Source organism: Aythya fuligula, chromosome 3 (assembly GCF_009819795.1).
Source record: "Aythya fuligula isolate bAytFul2 chromosome 3, bAytFul2.pri, whole genome shotgun sequence".
In the NCBI taxonomy this organism is placed as follows: Eukaryota; Metazoa; Chordata; class Aves; order Anseriformes; family Anatidae; genus Aythya; species Aythya fuligula.
In genome coordinates, this window is record NC_045561.1 from 109,399,595 (window position 1) to 109,424,064 (window position 24,470).

General features: G+C 50.2%; 2 protein-coding genes and 1 non-coding gene across 3 annotated transcripts in view; 1 reads left to right on the forward strand and 2 right to left on the reverse strand.

Moving 5' to 3' along the window:
- The window catches only part of HS1BP3 (HCLS1 binding protein 3), a 50,648-nt gene extending 45,639 nt beyond the window's left edge, over nucleotides 1-5,009 (reverse strand). The window contains exons 1-2 of the mRNA XM_032185267.1: nucleotides 4,887-5,009; nucleotides 427-592 (exon numbers count right to left, since the gene is read on the reverse strand). Of these exons, the coding sequence (XP_032041158.1) occupies nucleotides 427-592; nucleotides 4,887-4,927 (207 nt within the window). The 5' untranslated portion in view covers nucleotides 4,928-5,009. The remainder of the gene's footprint in view (nucleotides 1-426; nucleotides 593-4,886) is intronic.
- Nucleotides 5,010-5,079: 70 nt separating this feature from the next.
- TRNAS-AGA lies at nucleotides 5,080-5,161 on the reverse strand. The gene has a single exon. It is a non-coding gene; the product is annotated as a tRNA-Ser (tRNA).
- A 14,982-nt stretch (nucleotides 5,162-20,143) lies between these two features.
- Nucleotides 20,144-23,653, forward strand: GDF7 (growth differentiation factor 7). The gene is made up of 2 exons (XM_032185755.1): nucleotides 20,144-20,498; nucleotides 22,728-23,653. The coding sequence occupies exons 1-2, from the start codon at nucleotides 20,144-20,146 to the stop codon at nucleotides 23,651-23,653; spliced, it is 1,281 nt and encodes a 426-aa protein (XP_032041646.1).
- Nucleotides 23,654-24,470: the final 817 nt, after the last annotated feature.

The following is a 24,470-nucleotide window of genomic DNA, read 5'->3' on the forward strand; positions in this document are numbered from 1 at the left end:
AGCCTAATAGATTATCTACTCCAAGGCTAATTCCTCCTATTGCTCCATGTGACTCTGCTTCATTCATTGTATATTTATTTCATGTTTATGCACCAAGTCCCACTATTCATACATGTATCTGAGAAACTAATTTTGTAGCAGAATTTATAAAAAGCTCGATTAACTTCTACTTGTTGACCCATAATGCAAAATGCTTTATAGCGAACAAGAAACAGACAATATTGCTTTGAGCTCCTGGAATAAAAAATTCAATTAATAAATGTATAATATTGCTATTGCAGAACTACAGAGTGCATTTCCCTATCAAGGACCTTGACACAAGGAGGCTGCACTAACAAATTATCTGCTACATCGGAATCAAAATAATCAAAGAAGATTAAGAAAGCAAAAAGCTCACTGCTAACATGGCGCTGATCAAACATTTACCATAAACTGAACAACATCCTCAGGCTTGTGCTTTGCAGATTTGAAGGCAGCCAGGCGGGTAACAACGACGATGTGATACTCTACGTGGCCAGACATCATCTTCCCACGGATTTCCTGGTATTCTGGCACTGACAAATCCAGCCCCGTGTGTTTATTCTGAATTTGCCTAGGGAGAAAAATAAAATACATACAGAGTTCAGGCATCGGCACAGAGACTTAAATGATACTCCCTGAGGATCCCATTCAAACTTCCAGAAAGTCAGTGCAAAGACCCCCATTTCTACAGGACCCAGGACAGACCCTACACCCCAGGGTCTGTTTATACACTGCAGGAATACAAATTTGCACAGACTTCACCCATTTTAATATGAAACAACACATATTGGTTTTGCATATTATTACAGTCTCCACGAATGCTGCCCTAGCCCAGCAGGGCAGATGAGAAGATGCCAAGATCCCTGTCTCATTGTGACGTGCTCTGAGGCAAAGCTCTGTTCTCTACAATTGAAGCCAAGCCCTATTCACCTCTCCTTTGTCTTAGGACATCCTGAAAAGGGCCAAAAAAGGACTAAGAAACTTGCTTGGATGCTGGGACAACTTTATGTTTGTAAGAGCTATCCAAGGAACTAGATTAAAACTTGGAATACAGAGATGTTGGAGCTGACTGCTGGGCCAGCTATGCTGTTTCCATCTGAGTGCTCTCTGGATGCATCTCCGAAGTGCTTCCTTCCTACATGTGAGTGAACCCTTTAAATGAAATTAGAAAACACGTTTCTCTTCATTAAGCACTTTTACTGCTTTTTTTTTTTTTTAACCTTAGCTCTGTGGATTGCAGAGGTGTCTTGTGGAATTCTTGCCCCTTTCTTTAGGAAGTTGATTTGCTGACACAAAGGCCCTTTCACCTAAGGCTACATTAGGCATGTGAATTTAAAATAGGCCTTAAAGTGGTTTAAATGATCTAGTTTCAAAGAAAGTTTTGAAAGGCTCCTCTCGTCATGTCAAAACCTGACAAGTGCTTTTGAAACTTGAGTTTTCCCAAGAAGGCAACTTCTGAATCTTCAATGCAAAACTAAAGCTTTTAAAACAGAATATCTCAAGAGTTCTCCGTAAATCAAATACCAACAAGCACAGGCACAGGCTCAGTTTTTGATCCAATTCTCTTTGCAAGCCATATTTAAAACATCAGGGCTTTAACCACAGCTCTACTGTCACCGAGGCTTTCTGCTAGGTACCTAAATGCCATTCTGGTTGCTCCAATGTTGTCCTCACCTGCTACCAGCCAAGGACTTTTCTTTACACTAGCAGACAAAATTTTGTTGTCAGTTACAGGATGCAAACACAGAAGCAACAGCGCTTATGTGTAAATACACAGGTGTCTTTAGAACTGCCTGGCTGGCACACAGTGGTCTGCTGAATCCTTAAACAAGTCATTATCTGGAGTGTTGTCTCCTGCAGCGGCAGCCAAAACACTACCTAAAAGGACACCTGTCAGTAAAATCAGCTGGATCTGGATTTTTTTTTTTCTAGTATTTTTGCAGCACAGCAAATGCTCTCCAGATGTGCAGCCACTCTAAAGTCGTGACTGTAGCTACAGCAGCAAACGGGGCTGTTTACTGGAACTCAAGAGTGACTTATTTCTGTTAACGCAGCCACAGAGAGAGCATACGTGATAAATTAACCTGCTTTTTGCTTCTGATAAAAATAAAAGAACAACCACTGTCAAGCCAACCCTCCTGTATAGCCTTATTTAGCTTGAAACATCAGCCAGGTAGCGATGTACTGAGATGAGACAACAACGTCATTGTAAGCCCTGCTGCATCAGAGAGTTCGAATAATGCCAGGGAGTTAGCAAGCACCTTACCTACACCCAGGCTTTTTTATTTGCAAGTTGTTAAAAGTCTCCACTAAAATGACTGTAATGGAAAGGGATTAGAGGGAAATAGATACATTTTTGTTTGTTTGCTTTACACCTTGTGATCACTTTCATTATCATCTTTCACACGAAACCTACCACTATTACCTCCTCCCATGGCAACAGGATAACGTGGTTTTTTAAATATAAAAATAATTCTAAACCAACAGAAGTCAGCAGGGAGGCTGCAACAGGTATGACATAATATCCAAAGCACGCTCTAATTCTTCTAATGCCTTGGTTTCAAAATAAGCAGCCCCCAGTGTTTTAATTCATTATATACTGTTATTGTTGTTATTCAAATGGGAGCAGCACCTAAAAAACAAGACAGAAATAGCTTCACTGCATTTTTTCACATCAAATACAATCATTTTCACACTGGTGGCCTTAAAAAAAAGAAAGAAAAAACAGAAAGCTGGTTGTTAATATATTAATAATAATATATTAGACACACAGGCTTATTGCTCCTGCTCCTTAGTTAAATCTAGATGCATATATCTGTAAGTCACTTTTGTCTACAGTACAGATGGATCAGGGGACACTTGGGCACATGGTTAATTTTCCTAATACAGATGACCTCACCTGAATACAATGAGAGCATTCATAGCACTAATATTGTGCTTGCACAAGCAGATCAAGGAGGAGCAGCACAGGACAGAGGAAGGAGAGATTATATAAAGGTCAGCTGAGCAGGGCAGTTTCCGCAGTTCATGGAAGAATCACAGGTCTTCACCCTGTATTTTGAGTTGCATATAATGTAGAGGCTGCGCAGTTCAATTAATCTGCTTTCTGCGCTGAGAGGCCAAGATGCAGAAAAAGGAAAGGAGCCATTGCTAAGCAGGAAAGCAAATAAGGGATGTGAGTGCTGTGACCAGAGAAACTTCACTCCACTGCGTATGTGCCAAGAAGGCAGACTGTGTACTTTGTCTTGACACAGTCAGCCCCTGCAGCAGCTCCAACAACCTCTCCTCCTTCCATGGAAGACCCCAAAGGGGACCAAAGTCTGACTACCCAGGTCAGAGTACAAGATGAAAAGACTTGAACACTTAGTTTCTTTACAAAATGAAGGCAAAATATCTGACACAAATTAGCCAGCAAACATTTTTATTTGTCTGTGTAGTCTAACTACACAGGTACAGATTATTATTTATTTGTATTACCATTAACTAGAAAACCTACCCCCAAACCTGTGTATACAAAAACAGTTTTAAAAGTTCACAACTATACAGCTATCTAATCTCACAAGACAGAAAATATATTCAGTTGTTAAAGCCTTAAGCACACACATATACATCTAATTTTATTACTGAAGGTATTACAACATCAGCGGGACAATGTGCAAGTCCCTTCACTGTAAAATAAATCCAGGTGTTCAGATTTCCACCTCGCAGCCTAAAACCTAATATAAAGTCAGTCCTACAAAACGTGTATGTGAGTTCAGTCAGATCTGTTTGAAGGTTCAAGGCCACTACTCCAAAGGCAGTCAGGCCCTGACACAGCAAAGTATTTAAGGATGAAAATCATGGCTTTGAAGTTCGTGTGATTGAAATAGTTTTGCCTTGTGTCCTAGGAGGTAGGTGCGTGAGTCCAGACCGTGCTGAATCAGCACTTCTGCTCCTCGTATTACATCTGATAGCCAACTACTTTCATGTGGTCTCAAACACCTTTGGGGAAGGGGGAGGAGGGAACCTCTATCACTGCTCTATAAAGATTGCCACAAGCGTTTTCTTCATGAGGTGCTGGCTCGGCACTTCTAGGGAAATACAGGCTTGAAAAATGTAATACAGCTCAAAACAGTGCTTCTGCACCCACCTAGGGCACATTTGGTGCCTACGGCTAGAGATGTGAGAAGGTGTGAAAACAGAAGAAACTTATTTTACTTGTTCCTGGCCTGGTCTCAAAACCAGACTGACTGACTCCCTGTGGCCTTTGGGGCATGGGTCTGGTGGTGGGGACGTGATGGGATGGGACGGGATGGGATGGAACATGATGGGAAGGGAAGGGACATGATGGGCAGGAAAGGGATGTGATGGGATAGGACGTGGTGCAGCCTTGCTCAGCTAGAGAGGTGTTTATAAAGCCAAGCCTAAACCTATTATTCAGGCATCACATTCTGCCCCGAAAACACCCCAAAACACCCTCCCCCCACCAAGCTGGGGGACCGGGGGACCGCGCTAAGCCCCCTGCTGAGCCCCCACGGAAGGGCAGCGCCTCTCAGCTACCACAGAGGCCACCACGCATGGCGAACCAGATGCCAGCAGCACCTCTTCCGGCAGCAATTTGCCAAAAAACTCGCGGAACTGCCCCAAACCCCGAGTGTCCCCGCTGCAAGGGACGCCGGCAGCCGCCTCCCTGGGCGTCTCCTCAGCGCCCACCGCGGGCTCCCCGCGATGGGGGGGGTCCCTTCACTCCCCTCCTTTTCCTTTCTCTGCCCTTCCCGGCCCTTCCCTTCCCCTCCCGGCCTTTCTCCGATCCCTTTCCCGCCGAGGGCAGGCCGCAGCCGGCTGCTCGGTGGCGGCAGCTCCCGGCGAGTTGGTGCCACCGGTACCTGGTGGTGACGAGCGCGGCGGGCGCCGGGCCGTGCTGCATGGCGCTGGCAGCCGCCCTCCTCCCGGGCCAGCCCCGGAGCCCAGGAGGCTGTGACGGGAACCCGCGGCGGATGTTTGCCGGAGGGCGGTTCTGGTGCAAAAGGAGTGCTGGGGAGGAGAGCAGGGAGGGAGGGGAAAAGGGCGGCCCCGAGCCGTAGTCGGCAGGATTCGAACCTGCGCGGGGAGACCCCAATGGATTTCTAGTCCATCGCCTTAACCACTCGGCCACGACTACACCGGCGGGCGGCCTTCTTGGGAGTGAGCCCCAGTAATTTTGTCTTGGCTTTTGGGGCCTGATGGTGTGAGTGCGCCAAAACATTTCCCCTACCCCCCAGTGACACCTCTGTGCTCTCTTCTGAAGTGGGAAGAAGTTGTGTGCCCTACCCTGCTGCATCTGCAGGTTGGAAGGGACCTCGCCTGCCCCAAGCCCTGCTGCTGCTCCACCAGCCCGCCCCACAGAGCCTGCTGCCCTCCACACCAAAACGCTGTCCTCATGAAGTCACTAAGTCCATGTGAAGATGGGTGCTTCAAAAACTGGGGCTGTGGTCTGCAAACAGAAGTGACCACCCAGCCCCAGCATGCTGCTGGGCTCTGTCTTTGACCCGGCAAGATGAGCACCACATCTGTACGTGCATGAGGAAGTCCTAACACAGCCCATTTTTGTGATTTCTTAGCAAGTGTCATCATCATGTGGTGTTTTTATAACAGCTCACCCTGTGACAAAAGAATCACAGATTTGAAGAATAAATGCCTCAGTGTTGCTAACCTCCGAGGCTCTGAAAGTAATCATTTGACTTATCCATGAGGTTAGGATAAGGGCTTTAATCACATGGTGACTGTGAAGGCTGTGTTTATGAAGGAATCTCAGTAAAGCAGCTGTACGAAAAAAACAACCCTGACAGAAGCAAACTCTAAGATGCATATAGAGCAGACTGCTGGAGCTGTGCAACTGTATTGCCTTCTTCAAAAGCAACATCCCTGAATATTTGGAGCATAATTTCACAGAACCACAGAATGATTGAGGCTGGCAGGGGCCTCTGGGTTCATCTGGCCCAACCCCTGCTCCAGCAGGGACACCTCAAACAGGGTGCCCAGGACCACATCCAGGTGGCTTTTGAAGATCTTCAAAGAGGACACTCCACAGCCTCTCTGGGCAACCTGTGCCAGTGATCATATAAAGAAAATGTTTCCTCATGTTCAGAGGGAACCTCCTGTGTTCATGTTTGTTCCCTGCAGCAGAGGGTAGGCCTAGTAATGGTAGAAAATCATAATTTTGTTAGTGATGTTACACCGTTATTGGTGTTGGTTTTCAGATGTGCTGGATGTCCTCCTACCAGCTTTCCCCTGCATGTTTCCAACTGGTGATTAGGAGTGTGAAGAAGCCCCACTGCCACTGTGCCCAATGGGGTCTGACCAACACCCACCCATGGGCTCTTTTCTGACTGAGGAGGAAAAAAAAAAAAAAAGTGAGTGAGAGAGAAACAGTTAAAACAGTTTAAAAACAGTTAAATTGAATAAATTTTCTATGTAGCATTCAAAGCAACATGAAAGTGTTGCTTTTTTACAAGAAGCGATGGGAAAAAATATGCAGTCTCAGACGTCTTTCTTGCCTCAGTTCACTTGTGTATGTGCAAAGTAGAAGGGAAGAAACTCTCAACCTTCAGTGCTCCCTTCTTGGGGACTACTGGCCTTTTTCCAGCCTCTTAACTCTCCAATATTGACTGGTTTGGTTGTTTTATTTTTATCCATTCAGATAAAAGCTTCAAGTTGAAGAAGGTGCTCAGAGAAAAGGAGGCCAGTATGATTTTAGTCAAAGACCTCTGGAAAGTAAAGAGGAATGAACAGGAGAAAAGTAATTAAGTTAATGGTTGAAGGAACTTCATTTGTGTTCAAGATGTACGAGGATTGTGAAGTGTCCATATGAGAGGAGCTCTTGCTGAAAGATGGTCCTATCCTGAAAACTTAAATTAATAGCACTCCACAACACAAGTGTAATGGAGAAGGCAGGTTTTAAACAAAGAATTTAAAGAGAAAGACAGATAACCTTGACAGCTGGTGTAGAAGTTTCATCACTCAAGTGGCTTTTTCAGTTTCATTATCATTATGATAAAAAATCTTTTGGCTGCCATTACTTCAAAAAAAAGAAAAAAAAAAAAAAGAAAGAAAATATAATGAGTTAGTTTCAGAGTTCAATAATCACACACCTAATATATGTAACATCAATTACGATACAGTATCCTTATAAATCTCATGATTTTGGGATACCTTTGGACATTTGGTTCAGTAGTATGGTTCTTGTCATCTGTGAGCACCCACTGTGTAACCACCTGAGCTGACTTTCTTGGGATAAAACCTTGCCTTCTTGTCATATTAAAGTAACTTGTTTCCACTGTATCTAGTGGTTTATCATGTTATGGTATGAAACAAGTGCTATCTTGCATCAGGGCTACTATGTCTGGCACTGGCAAGGTTCTCTCAGAGCAGAAGGCTGCTGGAGTCTCAGCAGTGGCTGATAAATGAATAAATATAATCATTTTTTTCTTAATTCTTCACTAAATTCCTCTTAGGGAGCAACGTTTTTTTTTTTTTTTTTTTTTTTTTCTACTCTGCCTCTATAGTGCCTATCTGCTTTTCTACTTGCTGATTATACACACACAGGAATGGGTCCTACACGTGTTTCCTTCAGCACAAGGAGAATGCCCCACGTAACAGGGATAGGGGTGGGATGTTACTATCCATGTTGTGCGTGAGCTTTTGGCAAAGGCATCTGACGATGTATGCATGCCACAGCTCATGGACCAAACCCTGCAGCATCAAACATCAAGCAGATCCTATCTAAACCACCCTCCAAAACCCTGCTCCCAGACATCCAGCACAGCCCCATGGATGCTGCAGACCCAACGCCACAGGCAGCCAGGTAAGAGCGACTTCGGCTCAAGGAGTGTGAGCATCAGCCATGTCTGCCTCTGGATTAATTTTTCTGTCCACTAGAGAGCACTCAAATACAGCCAATAAACCACTGAGAGGTTGCTGGTGCTGACTGCAGTCCCCTCCCTGGGTCTCACTCTTTGGGACCCAGCTGTCCAGCTCCTGTGTGGCAGCACCTACCTGTGCAGACAATCCCAGTGACACCAGTCTAACCTCATGACTCTGAGACCAGTTACCTCGAGATTTTCACTAGAGCTGAAGCCAGACAGGTGCTGGGACTGCATTCGCAGTTGGGGCTGACATTTTTATTTATTTTTCATACACAGTTCCCTAAGGAGATTTCAAAATGTAACCCAGAGGAGTTTTCACATGCCTCAACACCAAGAGGTCTGTGGGGTGAAAAAGGGGAACAAGAAAGAAATGCAAATGTTAGAAGTCAGCAGCCCACAGCTGCTGTTCCCTGAGCCCTTTCCCTATAACAGCACAGAGCATTGTTTTTTGTTGTTTCTATTTTTGCCAGACTATAGATCATTCTCCATCCACTGGGCTGGGACAGGACAGGCAAGAAGCTACAGAGAGAACTGATGAAAAACAGCATCCACCCCTCTCCAGCACCCAGAAATGGGCACAGTCCCATCTGCTCTGTTTTGCAGGACCTGACTCAAAAGCTTTCCCCCCTGCCCTTGCTGTGGTGACCTGAAAAATACATGAAGGAAGTTTGCAAGGACTTGGGCACACTTGGGTGGCTTGGGGCTGGTAGGCAGCTGCCAAGTTCATGCTCTGACACCTGTGAGCTGGTTAACAAGCAACTTCTGGCCTCTTTGAGGACCTATTTGGTGAGGCAAAGGGAAACCCTGGACAGCCAGGAGCAGCCATAGCACAGAGCCCAGACCCAAGAGGTGCAGGGGACAATTCTCCCTGTCCCCTCAGCTCTGGCTGGGACAAAGCAGATTTGCATCAAGGAGCCTTTTGTGCCAGAGACTATCTTCCACAGGCTCCAGGCTCCCACAAAGGGTTAAGGTGAGGAAGGAAAACATCCCAAAGCCTGTTAAAATACTGAGTGATTTGTGGCTGGGGTCTGTTCATTCAGATCAATGCCGAGGGGCTGCAACCCTATGGCTTAATCCCTCCCTGCTCCCCCTGAGGGCAGAGGGGACAGGGGTCTCTATCAGGGCAGGGGGCAACCCCATGAACCCCTCCTAGGGTCATATCCATCTGCCAGCTGACCACAGCCCCATCTGGGCGTGACTCTTGGCAGCTTTTGGGTTCGTTCTGCATCTCCCCACAGCTAGCAGGCGAGCCACAGTGAGTGTATAAGCCATGGGGGAACAGTCCACCAAATTTTGGATCCCTGGCAAAGCACTCTGCTTGTAATCGTGGATGTGGGGAAATCAGAGCCCTGTTTAGGGTATAGTAAACAAAACTGGGGGGGAGGGGGGGGGGGAGCATGGAGGGAGGAACATATTTAAAAACAAAATAAATTGGCTATGAAAACACAGTTTAAAAGCTGAAATGAAACCTTTCTCGGTCTAGATCAGGTTGGGAGAAATACAATACTAAATTACTGAAATAGAATGCTGAAAAAAGGCTGCACTGGGGTAATAGTATTCCAGTGAGATGCCCAGTCACTTTATCATTTCTACCGCTATTTGTTTTCAGATGACAATTACAGAACCCAGATGTGAACCACTGGGAGATTTTATATTAAGACTGGGGTGCTCCGTGAGTTTCAAAGGGAGCTGAAATGCTAGCTTTAAAGTTCACTCTTGTTATATGATGTGGTAAGGCTGTTGATAGCCTTTCAAGGCAGTCTTTTAATCTATACACCTCCTAAACTTGGGATGGATTTATTCTGAGGAGAAGGGAGGAGAGTTATATTGCTGTTCTTCATTATGCCTCATGCTTTTCCCCCTTCGAACAGTTAACCTGTAATATGATGAGCCACATGTCAGGAATAATCTAGTAGAAACCATAGGTAATTCCTGCTGAAAGATAACCTGGATCTTGCCCTGATGCAGTCCTGAAATTAAAATTCCCTGTATCTGAAATTTTGACATCTTCAGTAAACCATGGCTAAACTTCCTGATAGACAGTGAGGAAGAAAATATGTTACCCTGTTTTGCCTCAGTTTAAAACAAAACAAACCCCCCAAAAAGCCTTACAAAACATAAAATTGTCTATGTAATTCAAAAACACATCTACAGTAGACAGAAGCAATAGACTTCCTTTCTTCTTTTCTTCCTTCCTTCCTTTCTTCCTTTATTTTCAAAGACAGCTTCAGGTAGTTGACTCTTTATGTAGTTGCAATGAAAAGGTTATTTCCCCAGATCAAGGAAAGGTGAAGGTACAGTCAGTAGTTGCACACATTTCTATGTAGACTCCCAGATATATTGCTTTCATGTTTTCCATGTACATCTTTACCACACACTTGACCTGTGCTGTTGACCAAGGACTTTACCTTGTTTTCTGTCATTCCCATCATGTAAGCTCTGGAGGTGTTTATATCTATGCTAATTTATTTGGTTGGAGATGAGCTCAGCCTCTTGGCTTTGGTGCTCACTCTGGTTGCTCATCATCACCTGTGTGAAGTGTCGAGATGACTCTCTTTGTGAAGATTTTTTTGTGAAGATGTTCTCCCCCTGCAGGAGGGGGAAAAGGTTGAGGTTCATGAAGACCTCGACTCCTCTGCTGAACTACCCATCATTGCACAGTTTCAGCCACTTGGGTTAGAGCTGGCTACAAATTTCACTCCTGGATTTCTTTTTAAAATTATAAAATATTCCATGGGCACTGTGGGAACAATTCCTCCATTTTACGAGTGATTCTGGGCCTACCTGAAATTCTCCCAAATGGAAAAATTTCAGCTTTTTGAGCTAGCAAGAAAAAGAGAAAGGGGTGGTTAATGAGAAGGCATTAACATGTTATTCTTCAGCATCTCTTCCTAAAATGGGTGTATGCAATTGCTCTGTTGATCTGTTGCTTCATGTGTCTGTCAGCCTGTCTGTCTGCTTCCCACATAAACATGTAATAATAACCTGATGGTCAATTTTAACCAAATAGATCAGAAGAGGAGATAGAATCATAGAATGGTTTGGGTTCAAAGGGACCTAAAAGATAATCCAGTTCCACCCCCGCTGCCCTGGGCAGGGACACCTCCCACCAGACCAGGCTGCCCAAAGCCCCATCCAGCTTGGCCTTGAATACTTCCAGGGATGGGGCATACACAGCTTCTCTGGGCAACCTGTTCTAGTGTCTCACCACCCTCAGTAAAGAATTTCTTCCTTATATCTAATCTAAATCTATCCTTTTTCAGTTTAAAGCTATTACCCCTTGTCCTATCACTCCACCCCCTGACAAAGAGTCCCTCCCCAGCTTTCCTTTAGGCACTGGGAGGCCGCTGTAAGGTGTCCCCGGAGCTTTCTCTTCTCCATGCTGAACAACCCCAACTCCCTCAGCCTGGCTTCATAGGAGAGGTGCTCCAGCCCCTTGATAGTTTTCATGGCCTTCCTCTGGACTCACTTATGCATCCTTCTTGTGCTGGGAGCCCCAGAGCTGAATGCAGGCTTCAGGTGGGGTCTCACAAGGGCAGAGCAGAGGGGGACAATCACCTCCCTTACCCTGCTGGCCATGCTGCTTTTGATGCAGGCAGAATATGGTTGGCTTTGTGGGATGCAAGTGCACATTGCTGGCTTATGTTGAGCTTCTCATCAACCACCACCTCCAGCTCCTCACCTCAGGGCTACCCTCAATCCATTCTCCACCCAGCCTGTGTTTGTACTGGGATTGCCCCAGCCCAGATGCAGGGCCGTGCACTTGGCCCTGTTGACCCTCATGAGGCTCACACAGCCCCACCTCTCAGGCCTGTCCAGGTCCCCCTGGATGGCCTCCCTTCCCTCCAGCATGTTGACCACACCACACCACACAGCTTGGTGTTGTCAGCATAGTTTCCAGGAGGATCTGCTCCATGAACTTGCCAGGCACAGAAGTGAGACTGACTGGCCTGTAGTTCCCTGGGCCCTTTTCCCTTTTTAAAAATGAGTGTTATCTTTCCCCTCTCCTAGTCAGCAGGAACTTCATCAGACTGGGACAACATCTCAGATATCATGGTTTAGTGGCTTAGCAACTACATCCACCGGTTCCTTCAGGACCCATGGGTGTATCTCATCAAGTCCTATGGACCTGTGCACCTTCAGGTTCCTTTGATGATCTCAAACCTGATCATCTCCCACATGGGGTGTTTCATCATTCTTCCAGTCCCCACCTTCACCTTGTGGGGCCCAGGCCATGTGGCTGGTGCTATTGTCAGTGAAGACTGAGGCAAAAAAGTCATTGAGTACCTCAGCCTTCTCCATATCTCAGGTGACCAGATCTCCCATTTCCTTCTGGAGAGGGCCCACAGTTCCCCGGCTCTTCTTTTTATCACTCATGTACCTGTGGAAGAGATGGCTGGACAGCTTTTAGCTCCTCCAACTATTGTAAAAATTTGGTGGATGGATGAAAGGTCGGCATTTGCACCCCGCCAAGGGAAAGACTGAAGAATAAACTCTGAAGGAAATTGTCAGGTTTGGCTCATCAGTAGGCCAGATGCTTTTTGTGTACCTCCAATGTGGAGGAAGTATAAAGGAAGCACAATACACATTGTTTATAAATGGAGTTACCTTAGTCCTGCTGCTCTAGTTTTAATTCAAGATAATTAATCTGGCAGATGCTAGGAGAGATTACAGTGACCAACCATTTTTGGTGACAGCATGTCAGGATGGAGCTGGCCAGCTGCTCAAGGAGATATAAGTATGTCTCTGTCTCGTAGTACAACCAGTGCAACCTACCAACGTCTTCCTCTGTGCTGATCTGGTAGAATTGCATAGTAGTTGATGGAGATAAGGGTGTTTCTGGGACAAATTTCTGGAAGAACTGTGACCTGCTTCAGGTGCTCACCTCAAGATGATGCCTATTTTTATCCAGTGGTTATAGAGGGCATGCGGATGATGTACATCTCTATTTACAGTGTCTATGTGTAGGCAACTGAATGAGGCTAAAAAGGTAGAAATTCATGACCTTAAAAGTAGGTGTTACAATGTTGGTGCCCTCATGAGCCCTCATTAAATATATATGTGTCTATCACAGCGATTGAAAATCAAGTCAGTACAGTCTCTGCAGCTAAAAGAGCAATAAAGCTGATGATTGTCTAGTAAATCTCACACTTGTTTTGTAGATCTGCAATTGAAATGAATCCACACTACCTGCTTCCTTAACCCACCCCTCCGAAACAGCAACTACTAAAATAATACAATATCAATGTTGGAGATTTTATAGAAATGAATGATTGTCCTTTAGAAATACAGAGGAAAATACACCTAGAGATGGATATAACCTTTCATGGTACAATGGCATAGCATACACTTCTGACATTTTTCTTTTGAGCTAAGTTTTCAGCAGCCCATAATGCAAGGAAAAGCAACCACCACCTGGTGAGAGAAACAATTAAACTGAGAAGAATGGAGGTGAAGTTTCCTTGATAGACCATGTTATTCTAGCTGACTGAGCTGGGAGGAGGAGTGAGACGGGTTTTCAACACAGAAGCTCATCAGCTACCCTGCCTTGGCCTCCAGCATCTCCAGGACACCATTTGCACAGGTAAATCAAACAATGCCAGGGAGCAAGGGCTGACGCTGCTGTCAGCACTGTGACATTGGTAAAAGGATCCCTGGCACGTTTTCAGCCTAGGACTCCGCTGAGCAGTTCCTGGGGCAATTCACTTATTAACGCAGGCCAGGGCCCAATCCCATCCAACAGCTTGTGCGTGGTCATCGGGCTTGGAGGCTGAGAGAGTTTAGCCATATGGACATGGGCTAGTCCACAGCAATTGACCTTGGTGCTAAGGAATGGTAGTACAAACATTTAATTTGCTTGTACAGATGTAGCCAAAGCGGCTAGTTCTGCTTCCACAATCGTGTCCTCCAGGAGAACTAATGGGAAGACTTAAGAGTCTGTACATTTACAGCCTGTCCTACACACACTGTACAGCCCTCACTGTACAGAGCAAAGACTGTTGAGAAGATTCAGAGCTGGATTCACTTGCAGTTTCCAAATCAAAATCAGCAAGGCCCAGGAAGATCTTAAGTCTCTTTGTGTCTTTGGTTCTTATTAAAATCACCAGCCCAGACTTAATCTGTGCTGTAGGGTGAGGTGCTGCAGGAAGGATATGGGCAGAATTTAACACCTCCTTGTTCCAGGAGCAAAGCGCTTGTTAGCAAACTGGTAGCTGCCTGCCAGACAATCATTTCATTTCATTTCATTTCATTTCATTTCATTTCATTTCATACAACCACATCAAATCATTTCCAGCTGCACTTTCATTGTGGACACAGAGCAAGGCGCCCAGACTGGCATATTTTGATTTACTGACCTGGTGGGACCAATGTGTAAACGACAGAAATAGCCATAACTCCCAATACGCTACTGACATGACCCACAAGCAGTGGTGTGGTCTTCAAGGATTTCTTCTATACCAGGAAGATGCATCGCATGCATTTTTTCTGCTAAATTCTGATGATGGTCTCATATGAGAACGTGTTTTGTTCAGGTGCTTAAATAGGCACCTGGGGTTGTTCTGCAGGCTGCGAGGCACCTGAGACATCCACATGGTGCTGGCAGAGAAGGCGGAAGATGTAGGACAGACCCACTCTTTCCTGAGAGCAGCTGGAGGTCCGCCAGCACCCAGGGAGTCTCAGGTGCCAGCAGATGCTCACGAGTAAGCATCTGAGATGGTCTCAGATGCCTGGGCCTGCATGTGAGTGTTTGGGTGGGTAGGAAGAGGCAGGATGGCAAGGCAAATTGAGCGTTTTGCCTGAAACAAATAAATAGGGCAGAAGTGTATGTTACCTGTATGCTGAGGTCAGCACAGCCCACGCCAGCTTGCACATTCTGCAAGGAGCTGCAGGTGCACAGCCATGACCATGTGCAGGCATCCCCCCCTCTAACAGGATTTGGCATCCCACCCTGCAACAGGTCTGTGTGGCTTTGCACGGGCTGTACCTGCCCAGGAGCCTTCAGCTTCAGTAGGAGCATAAAATGGGCAGGGGCTGAAGGATTTAGTACACTGCACATACCTCCTCTTAATATATATATACTGGGCAAAGATATATGGATGAAAAACTTGTTTATAGTAAAGTTGTTTGAGGCTTATATAATAAGGCTGTGGAAAGGCCCCTTTGCTGTGATTTTAAATATATATATATTATAACCTTATATAATATATATAATGTTTTAATGTATTTATTACATACATGTATATATTACACATATATATATTATATATATATAATATTATTCTGTATTTATTAACTTGAGGGCTCTTTGAGACAGCGATGGGACAATGCAGAGGGAGAGATGCTGACCCTGCAACTGACAGTGACATTGGTGGCAGGAGGATGCTCGGACCAGATGATCTTGGAGGTCTCTTCCAACCCTAATGATTCTCTGATTCTGTGATCTGGGCTCGTCTGGGCTCCAGCACGGCTCGCTGCTATAAATCCCTAGGCCGGGAGGTGGTGCTCCTGCCCCGGGAGATGTCCCTCGCTGCCAGCCCGGAGCTTTCCCCCTGCTCCGGTCCCTCCGCAGCAAGCCCCAGCTCCGTGGGATGCGTGGGGATGGTCCTCTGGGAGGGGTTCTCCTCCTCTGCTCTGCTCGGGAGTCCCAGGAGATGGTGTGGTGGTAGCAAGGAGCTTTCTGAGCTCCTCGGTTTGTCCCGTGGGGTCTTTCAGGGGGGAGGCATCTCTCCTCAGAGCGCTTAGGGCTGTGTATGGTGCTTTCTTACACTCCCTTGGTGCCAAGTGGCATGCCCTCTTCCAGACCGGCCTCCCCTTTGGGACCAGCTGATACCCTCTAGCTGCAGGAGAGCATTTCTCCTGGTGGCACCTCACAGGGGGCAGGTGGGGATGGGGAGGCAGCAGGGATGGCTCTGTGCAAGAAGACCAAAACCTCTGTGGCAGCTCCCTCGGCTGGGCTCCTCTGCTAACACTGTAGGAACCACATCTGGAGGTCTTGCTCTTCCACCAGCAGCTATAAATGGGAGGAAGATGAATAATTAGATAGAGAAAAAAGCCCAGATGAAGCGAGGTGAGTCCCAGCCACATGCCAGCCTGGGCTACCTCTGTACCCATGACCCAACAGCCTAATCCACAGAGGGTTTCTTTTCCTGCAGGGCTGAGCTCTCAGCCTGGCATTTCCACGTCTCCTGTCCCTTACCTACAGCACAGCATGCAAGTAGAAAGTGCTAGATGGCAAAAGCATGGCTTTACACATCCAGATCGCAGTGATGTGAGGTCTGTGGGCCTGAAGGAAAGCAGTCCCATGGGGTTTTGAATCCATCTGATGTTACATGCATTGACTTCATACCTTGATTTTCTTATCTTCCCTGCCCATCACTGTGCAGACAATCAGAAACAATAAAATAAATAAATAAATAAATCAGCTTGGCTTCAGCTTCCATAAGTTTTGGAAAGACTTGCGAGGAGATTTGGAAAGCAAATGTTGACTCTTGGCTACCTGCTGAGCTGGCCCTGCTGGCGCTTGCAGCCTTCTCATTATAAGACATTTCTCAAGTGAAGCCACAAGAGGTTTCTTGCGCGGTCACTACATGAAGACATATTCTTCCAAATAACCACAAGCATCAGTACTGTGGCTGCTGGAAACTTGCTCAAGACTTGAAAATTTGGTGGAGCCCCGCTGGGCTTGGCTGGTAGAAACAGCCACGAACACCTCCGTCTGTGAGGCGCGGAGGAATTTTGTCACTGCAGTTTGTTTTTGTTCTGTCAGACAGTGCCAATGACAGGAAAGGTGACACAGGGCTCTGTGGCTGTGCCACCAGGTTCATGGTTAGTCCTCAAGGATGTCTTTTGTCTGTCTCCTCCTCTGAGAAGTCACCTTCCAGAGCTGGTGGGGTGTTTGCCCTCCTGGTTCAACCAACTATCTCCCTCTTCCCTCTGGTGAGGAGCACGTGCAGGGTAGCCCCCCTGTGCCAGTGCCAGTCCCCAAAAAGGGGTGCAGGAAGGGTTCACCACAGCAAGGACTCAGCCCCATGGCACAGAAGCAAACTGGGGATCTGCTTCATATGCAAAGGCTCCCTGTCCACCATGGGAGACTGAGGGAGGCAAGCAGGAGCGCCCCTTCCATCCAAAAACCCAGACAGTGTCTGGGTAAGGATGGGAGACACCATGGCGAGATGTAGGACCTCTTGCTGGCACACAAACCTTGGTTTTGTGTTATTAGGCATAGGTTCTTGTGGAAAAAAAAGCGAGGAAAATGTGTCTCTTTATCTTCACCTTGGGTTCTGGTTCATTTAATGTTGCAAATAGTGCTGTGGGACATATCAGGGCTCTGTTTTTCAGTCCATGCTGGAGTTACCGGGAGGATTCGTAAGAGCAAAGGAGGGGTGGAGCAAGGAAGCAGGGCTGGAGCCAGCCTCACCACCTTGGTAGAGGGCCACCGTAGGCCAGGGAACATTGCAGTGGCTGTGGCAACGGCAGCGCCCCCGGGAAGAGCGGGTCTCTGCCGGTGGAGTCAAGAGGACGTCGGATCTCCCGTGGTTATATGGGTGTTTTTTCTGCATAAACTTGCTAATTGAGTTGTAAAATAAAACTCCAGCCTTTCCTCTCCAATTTCTGCTGCTGCAGCAGCGTGCTAATTTGGTTTTGGAAGGGGGCTGGTAGGAGGTGGCCCTTTGCCAGGGTGAAATCGTGCGCGGCAGAGAGAGTGGGGGGAGTGGGGAAGGGCTGGGGCAGGAGCTGGGGCTGCACCATGTGGGACCAGGGCACTTTGGGGACCTCCTGCATCTGGGATGGGTTGGTGCAAATTCAAGACCAAAAGGGTTTAGAAGAAGCTGTGATGGAGATCAGATGGGAAGATCAATGCTCATGCACCTGGATGGCAGAGAGGATGGGCTGGGGGATGCACAGCGGGGCAGGATTTGCTCCTTGGGCTCTGTGTGCCCACGTGCGTGTCACTTGGCGCTGTGTGGGTGTCTGCTGCCTGTGTTTGTGCCTTCAGAAGGAATCTGGTGGTGGGAACCCAGCAGTACGTGGTGGGGCTGGCGCTGAGCAGAGGTGCTGGTCTGGGGCTGAAAAAGCCTCAGGGGAAAGAAAAAAGTCAGAGAAAAGTCCATTGAGTTAAGAGAATTTTATTTTATTTTATTTTATTTTAAACAATAGATGGGGAAAATGTGGTGATGGTTCCAATCCCCTTGATTTTGGAGGGGCTGGAGGTTCCTCACAAATGACAGACATTATTTTTGCCCCTTTCACCATTGCCCATGAAATGGTCTGGATGAGAGGAATCCAGGCAGAAGGCTCCAGAAGCCATTGGAAGAAACCCTGACGGACTTGCCTGGTGTTTTCTAAAGCTTGGCAGTCTTTCCTCTCACATCTTTCCATCCTTCTCCTGACCATTTCACTCAACCCTGACGCTTTCCCTGAACACACCCGGGGAGTGGGAGTCCCCACCTGGGGCATGGTCCGTGGCTATGGGGCCACTGGTGGAGGTGGGGAAGGGTTAGGGTTAGGAATGGGAGGTGTGGGACAGGACAGAGCTTTTCCACCTTCATGTTTTTGGGATGGGATTTAACAAGGGGAGAAAAGCAGGAGAAAAACAGGCAGTGAAGGCTTCAGCCTGCCCTTCCTCTGCCTTCTGCCCCAGCCAGGTGAGGGCTCCTGGCGGTCACAAATTGCCAGACGAGTGGTGATGATTGTGCAAATTGGATGCAGTGTGCAATAAAGTGTGCAAAAGCCATGCAAAAGTCATGCAAACACCATTCAAGCCAGGCAAATGCCGTGCAAGCGTTGTGCAAGCCGTGTTGGGCGTGCAAACGGCGAGCAAAGACTGTGCAAGTGTGCAGGGCATGCAAACCAGGACGTTGTCCCGGGAGCTGCAGCAGCTGCTCCCCGCTACGTGCATGGACGGAGCAAATCCGCTGGTTGGCATTAGAAACCCGCTGGTGATCCTGCGACCAAAGCACCTGTAAAACCCCTGCCGAAAGAAATGCGAGAGGCCAGAGTGACAACGCTCGTGAGAAGCGATTGTTTGGGGGGGGGGGGAAGAGGAAAAACACCGTGTTTGTGTTGGCGAAACACCTGCATTCCTTCCAATAAATCATCACAGCGCTTGTTTTTGTATTTGCGGAGAAATCGCAACAGACATAACCAGGGACTTAAGAGACTTGAAATAACATCCTAGTAAATACCCCACATTGTTATTTTAATCGAGACCCAAGGAAACATCTGAATTTTACCAAGGAAACCCTCCGTGTGAGGGAAAACATCAGCCCGCAGCCTGGCCCGGCTTTGTTTTGCTGCGGGCTCCGTGTCCTGGGGCGGGCAGAGGGTCCCCGGAGCCACCGGTGCCCGGGTCCCTGGTCTGAGTCCTCAGCGGTGTGGGGTGAAACCCCCAGCCCCGAAGTGCTGGGGGATTGGGGTTAGGGGTTGGGGTTTGGGGTTGGAGTTGGGGTTGGTAGGGGTAGGGGTTAGGGTTAGGGTTAGGGTCAGGGTTAGGTTTGGGGTTGGGGTTGGGATTGGAATTGGGATTGGGGTTGGGGTTGGGGTTAGGGTTGAGGGGTTCCCCTGCCCAAATGATGGAGGGGAAGGTGGGGGTGCCCCCTCCAGCCTGGCACCGAGGGCTGCCCTCCGAAGCAAGTGCTGCAGGTGTCCCCTCCCCACAACAAGGTGCCCTCACCCCAAAACCACTCTCACCCTGCACCATGTGGGTCCCACCTCCGTTCCGTTCCCCCCTCCACCAACACGCTTAGGGTCTCCCCGCGACATACAAACCCCATTTTCTCACCCATCCCAAACCAGGCTTCACCTTTATCTCCCCATAACCCCTCCGAGCACTTAGCGACTCCCCCTACCCCATTTAGTGACCGGGAGGGGGGGGGGGGGGGGGCTCACCTGCAGACAAAGACAGACCGGGGAGGGGGGGGGGGGGAAGAAAAGAGAGAAAAAAAAAGAAAAAAAGGGAAAAAAAAAAAAAAAAGGAGGATTTGGAGAAGGGAGGGGGACAGGAGGATTTGGGGCGGGGGGGGGGGGAATGGAGGATTTGGGGCGGGGGCGGCGCCCGGGCGGGGCCGCGCTGCCGGCAGGGGGCGCCGCGGGCGGGAGGCGACGGCGGCGGCGGCGACGGCGGCGGCGAAGGCGGCGGCGGCGGCGGCGGCGGCGGCGCCGGGGCGAAGGACGATGCTCAAAAGGCGGCGGGGAGCGGCGGCGGCAGCAGCACCGCGCCGAGCGCCCCGGCCGCCGCCATGCGCCTCCCCGCCGCCGCCCTCTGCCTCTGCCTCCTCGGAGCCTGCCGCCTCCGCCGGGGGCTGGAGGCAGCCGCCGTGCTCGGCCAGCCGGCGGCGTCCCCCCCGCGACCCTCGGCGGCCGCGCCTTCCTCCTCCTCCTCCTCCTCCTCCTCTTCCTCCTCCTCCGTCTCCTCCTCCTCCTCCTCCTCCTCCTCCTCCTCCTCTTCTTCTTCTTCTTCTTCTCCTCCGCCGCGCAACGGCACCGTGGTGCCCCACCACTACATGGTGGCTCTCTACCAGCGCCTGGCCGCCCGCCGGGGCGCCGGCCGCCCCCCCGCCACGGTGACCGGCTTCGCGGAGCGGGGGCGCAGCGGTGAGAGCCGGGGGGTGGCCGTGGGGAGCCGGGGGTGTGCGCGGCGGGATGGGGTTTGGAGGGGGGAAAAGGGGGGAAGGGGGATGTGCCGCGGGATGGGGAGCGGTGGGGAGCGGGGTGGGGGCTGCGCAATGGGATGGGGGTCGCTGGGGTCCGGGATGGAATCTCCGCAGCGGGATGAGGCTCGCTGGGGAAAGGGATGGGGTCTGCGCAACGGGATAGGGCTCGTTGGGGACCGGGATGGGATCTCCTCAGTGGGATGAGGCTCGCTGGGAACCGGGATGAGGTCTCCGCAATGGAATAGGGCTCCTTGAGGACCAGGATGGGGTCTGCACAATGGGATGAAGCTCGTTGGGGACCGGGATGGGAGCTGCTCGATGGGATAGGGCTCTTTTGGGACCGGGCTGGGATCTCCGCAGTGGGATGAGGGTCGTTGGGGAGCGGGATGGGAGCTGCGCAATGGAATAGGGCTCATTGGGGAACGGGATGGGGTCTTCGCAGCAGGATGAGGCTCCTTGGGGAGTGGGATGCGGTCACCGCAGTGGGATGGAGATCTTTTGGGAGCGGGATCCCCCGTTTCGGGTACGGGGCCGTGCGGTGGGATGGGGTTTGTCGGGGAGCGGGGTCCCCCCCGTCGGGGCGCGCACGGGGCTGTGCGCGGTGCGGGATGCCCCTTCCGCCGTGTTTTAATGGGGAACGGGGCCGTGCGCGGGGATCGGGCTCCGAAAAAGGCTGGGGGGGATGCAGGGGGTGGCGAACGGGGTCGTGGACGGGGTTGGGGCTGGGGGAGAGCGGGGACCGGCCCGGAGCGAGTAGGGATGCTCAGGCAGCGAGGGTGGCGCCGGGGATGCCGCTGGGGCTGCGGTGCGGGGATTTTGGGGACGGGGACGGAGTGCGGCCGCTCGGGGGGCTCTGCCTCGCGGTGCCTTTCCCCTTCTACCCCCTTTTCTCCCCCTTCACACCCCCGGATCTAACGCTAAGCATCGAAGAGACGCTTAACGACGTATTTTTTTATGTGCCCGCGTACCCATCGCATCCTCCCGACGAAGTTTTCGTGGGAGAAAAACCCCAAACATTAAATCAGAGCCCCCAGATCGAAATGCAATGAAAATCCAAAGGGGAAAGCAGCCCCCCTTCACCCCCCTACTCCCCCCCCCAAATCCAGTGAGCAGCCAGGGACCGAGGGGACACTGGGGGAAGATGCTTCGGGGGGAGGGAGGGCAGTGCCCTGCGAGCTGCAGCACAAAACGAAACCAGATGCAGTCTTGAAAGGGATCTCCTTATCTGGCCTCGCAGGAATTTTAGATGTGCTTTAAAAGAAAATAATAATAATAAATGACGGGGAGAAAACTATTTCCCACACGGTGCAGGCTGTGGAGTGGAGGCATCAGGCTTTGAGGGTAGAGGTTGGGGTAACCATGGGGCTGGGGCTCAGCAGCAGCGTTCGCTGCACGCCCTGGTCAGGTTAGAGAGGAGAAAACAAAACACCAAGCCTCCCAGAACTCATTCATCTTCCCCTCTGCCACCGTTTCTTCTTCTTCTTCTTCTTCTTTTTTTTTTTTTTTTTTTTTTTTTTAATTCACACCTAGTGTATTTAATCGGTACCAGATACTGCACGAGGCTGTGTTTGGGCTTTGGACCCACCAAAATTAGTGACAAATGCAGGCGGGGCTCACTTTCAGCTCCTGTGTCAGACACTCCGAAGCAGCATCCCCAACGGGTGCACCCTACCTTGCCTGCGAGGGAAAAGGAGATTTTTTTTGCAGCATTTTCCTTGGCATGGCTGGAGGGGGGACAAAGGGCAGGAGCACTCAGTGACAACCTGGACACTGGGGACTGTGCTGTGCATGGAGGGGGCTTTCCATGCCAAAACGGGTGCAGGGCGGTGATGCACCTCGCAGCTGGGGGCACTGAAACACTCAGGAGGAGGCAGAGGACACCTCGGGACACAGGGAGCCGCTTCCATTTCTCCCTCCCTCCTTCCCTCCCTCCCTCCCCACCTTCTCCTCCCCGTTTTGTTGCCACCACCTCCAGCCCGGGTGGCCCTGCTAGGACACACTGCCGTGTCCCTCCCCGCTGGGATGCTCAGCGTGCCTTCTCCCCTGTTTGCTCCTTGTGCCTCTGCAGCAAGAGCTTGGCTTCAGCTGGCTGGGTTTTTATATTTCTTCTTCTTTTCTTTTTTTTTTTTTTTTTTTTTTTTTTTTGGTTTGTTTGTTTTATCTCTTCCAGATGCCTCCCTATCGACCCCTGAGCAGCGGTACCTCTTTGACATCTCCAGCCTGCCTGAGGCAGAAGAGGTGACGGGCGCGGAGCTGCGGGTCCTGCGTGCCCTCCCCGAAAACCGCAGCTTGGCCCTGTCCCCCGAAGGCACCTTCCACCACCTCCTCCTCTCCACCTGCCCCAGCCGCGACGGTGAGGAGCCCCGGCTGCTGGACTCCAGGGCTGCAGACGTTTTGGACGCGGGCTCCTCCAGATGGGAGGTGTTTGACGTCTGGGAAGCGCTGCGGGGCCGCAGGGAGAGGTCTCCGTCGGGCAAGCTGCTGTGCTTCCTGCTGAGGATCGTGTCGGATCAGTCAGGGAGGCTCCTGCCCCCCCGGCAGCTGGGCTTCAGCAAGCCCCGGCCGCAGCCCCACGAGCGAGCCCTGCTCGTGGCCTTCTCCCGCACCCAGAGGAAGGAGAACCTCTTCAAGGAGATCCGGGATAAGATCAAGGCTCTGGGCAGCCCCCCGTTCCTGGAGCCTCCTGATCCGGGCCGGGAGGCGTACCCCAAGCGGAGGAAGAGGAGGACCACCGCCGTCGCCGGCCGCGCCGGGGGCAGAGGCCACGGGAAGAAGGCCAAGACCCGCTGCAGCAGGAAGCCCCTGCACGTGAACTTCAAGGAGCTGGGCTGGGACGACTGGATCATCGCCCCCCTGGATTACGAGGCGTACCACTGCGAGGGGGTGTGCGACTTCCCCCTGCGCTCCCACCTGGAGCCCACCAACCACGCCATCATCCAGACCCTGATGAACTCCATGGACCCGGAGTCCACCCCCCCGAGCTGCTGCGTGCCCTCCAAGCTCAGCCCCATCAGCATCCTCTACATAGACTCCGGGAACAACGTGGTTTACAAGCAGTACGAGGACATGGTCGTGGAGACGTGCGGCTGCAGGTAGCAATTTCTGCAGCTCTCCCCCTCCCCGCCCCGCCTGGCAGCCCCATTTTAAATATATAAATAGAAATATATATATATATATATATAAAATATATATATATATACATACACGTCCTGGTGTGTGCCTTCCCAAAAGCCAAGCTAAGAGCCCCCTGCCCTCCCTGGGGCTGCCCTGGCCATGAGCCTGGGAGGAATGGGGAGACCCTCCCTGCAGACAGCTTCTTTCTCAAAGTTTTGGGGTTTTCTGCCAAATTGCCTCGGTGGAGGAAGGTGGGAGGGATGGAGCATCGGGTCAGCATCGCCCTCCGGCTGTGGCAGTGGGGTGCAGGGGCGGTGGGAGCTCTCTTTTTGGAGTGTAAAAGGGCACATCTTCGGTGTATCTGGGGAGAAGCAAAGCCCCAGGTTCCCCAGGGAAGAGTCATTTAGCTTGGGTTCTTATTTTTCCAAATAATCTGGCTATAAAAAGGCCAGGCTCCACCCCACCTTCTGCTGGCACCAGTTTTACAGCGAGCTCCATCCCTCCCTGCCTCTCCCCACTCCCCTAAGGGAGCCTGGATCCGCCAAAAAAGAGACTTTTAACTCGCAAACAGCTGAGCTGGGTAGAGCAGGGTGCTCTGGGCTGTGCTAAGAGGGCTGCAACATTTTAGGAGCTCTGGAGCTGAGCGTAAATCATGCCTTCAAACCAGAGAACCTGTCATCGGCAAGGAGCTGTGGGAAGCCGTGAGGGCTCTGCTCTGCCTTGGTGGCGTTTGGTACCGAGCTTCAGCATCGTGGCTGGGTTGGCGTAGGTCAGGGATGGGTTTGCACAGGTTTTGCTT

Excerpts from the sequence above, each read along its gene's own strand:
- GDF7 (XM_032185755.1), top strand. The coding sequence starts at position 20,144 with ATGCGCCTCCCCGCCGCCGCCCTCTGCCTCTGCCTCCTCGGAGCCTGC. Across the intron at positions 20,499-22,727 it reads CGCGGAGCGGGGGCGCAGCG|ATGCCTCCCTATCGACCCCT; the intron begins GTGAGAGCCGGG and ends TATCTCTTCCAG.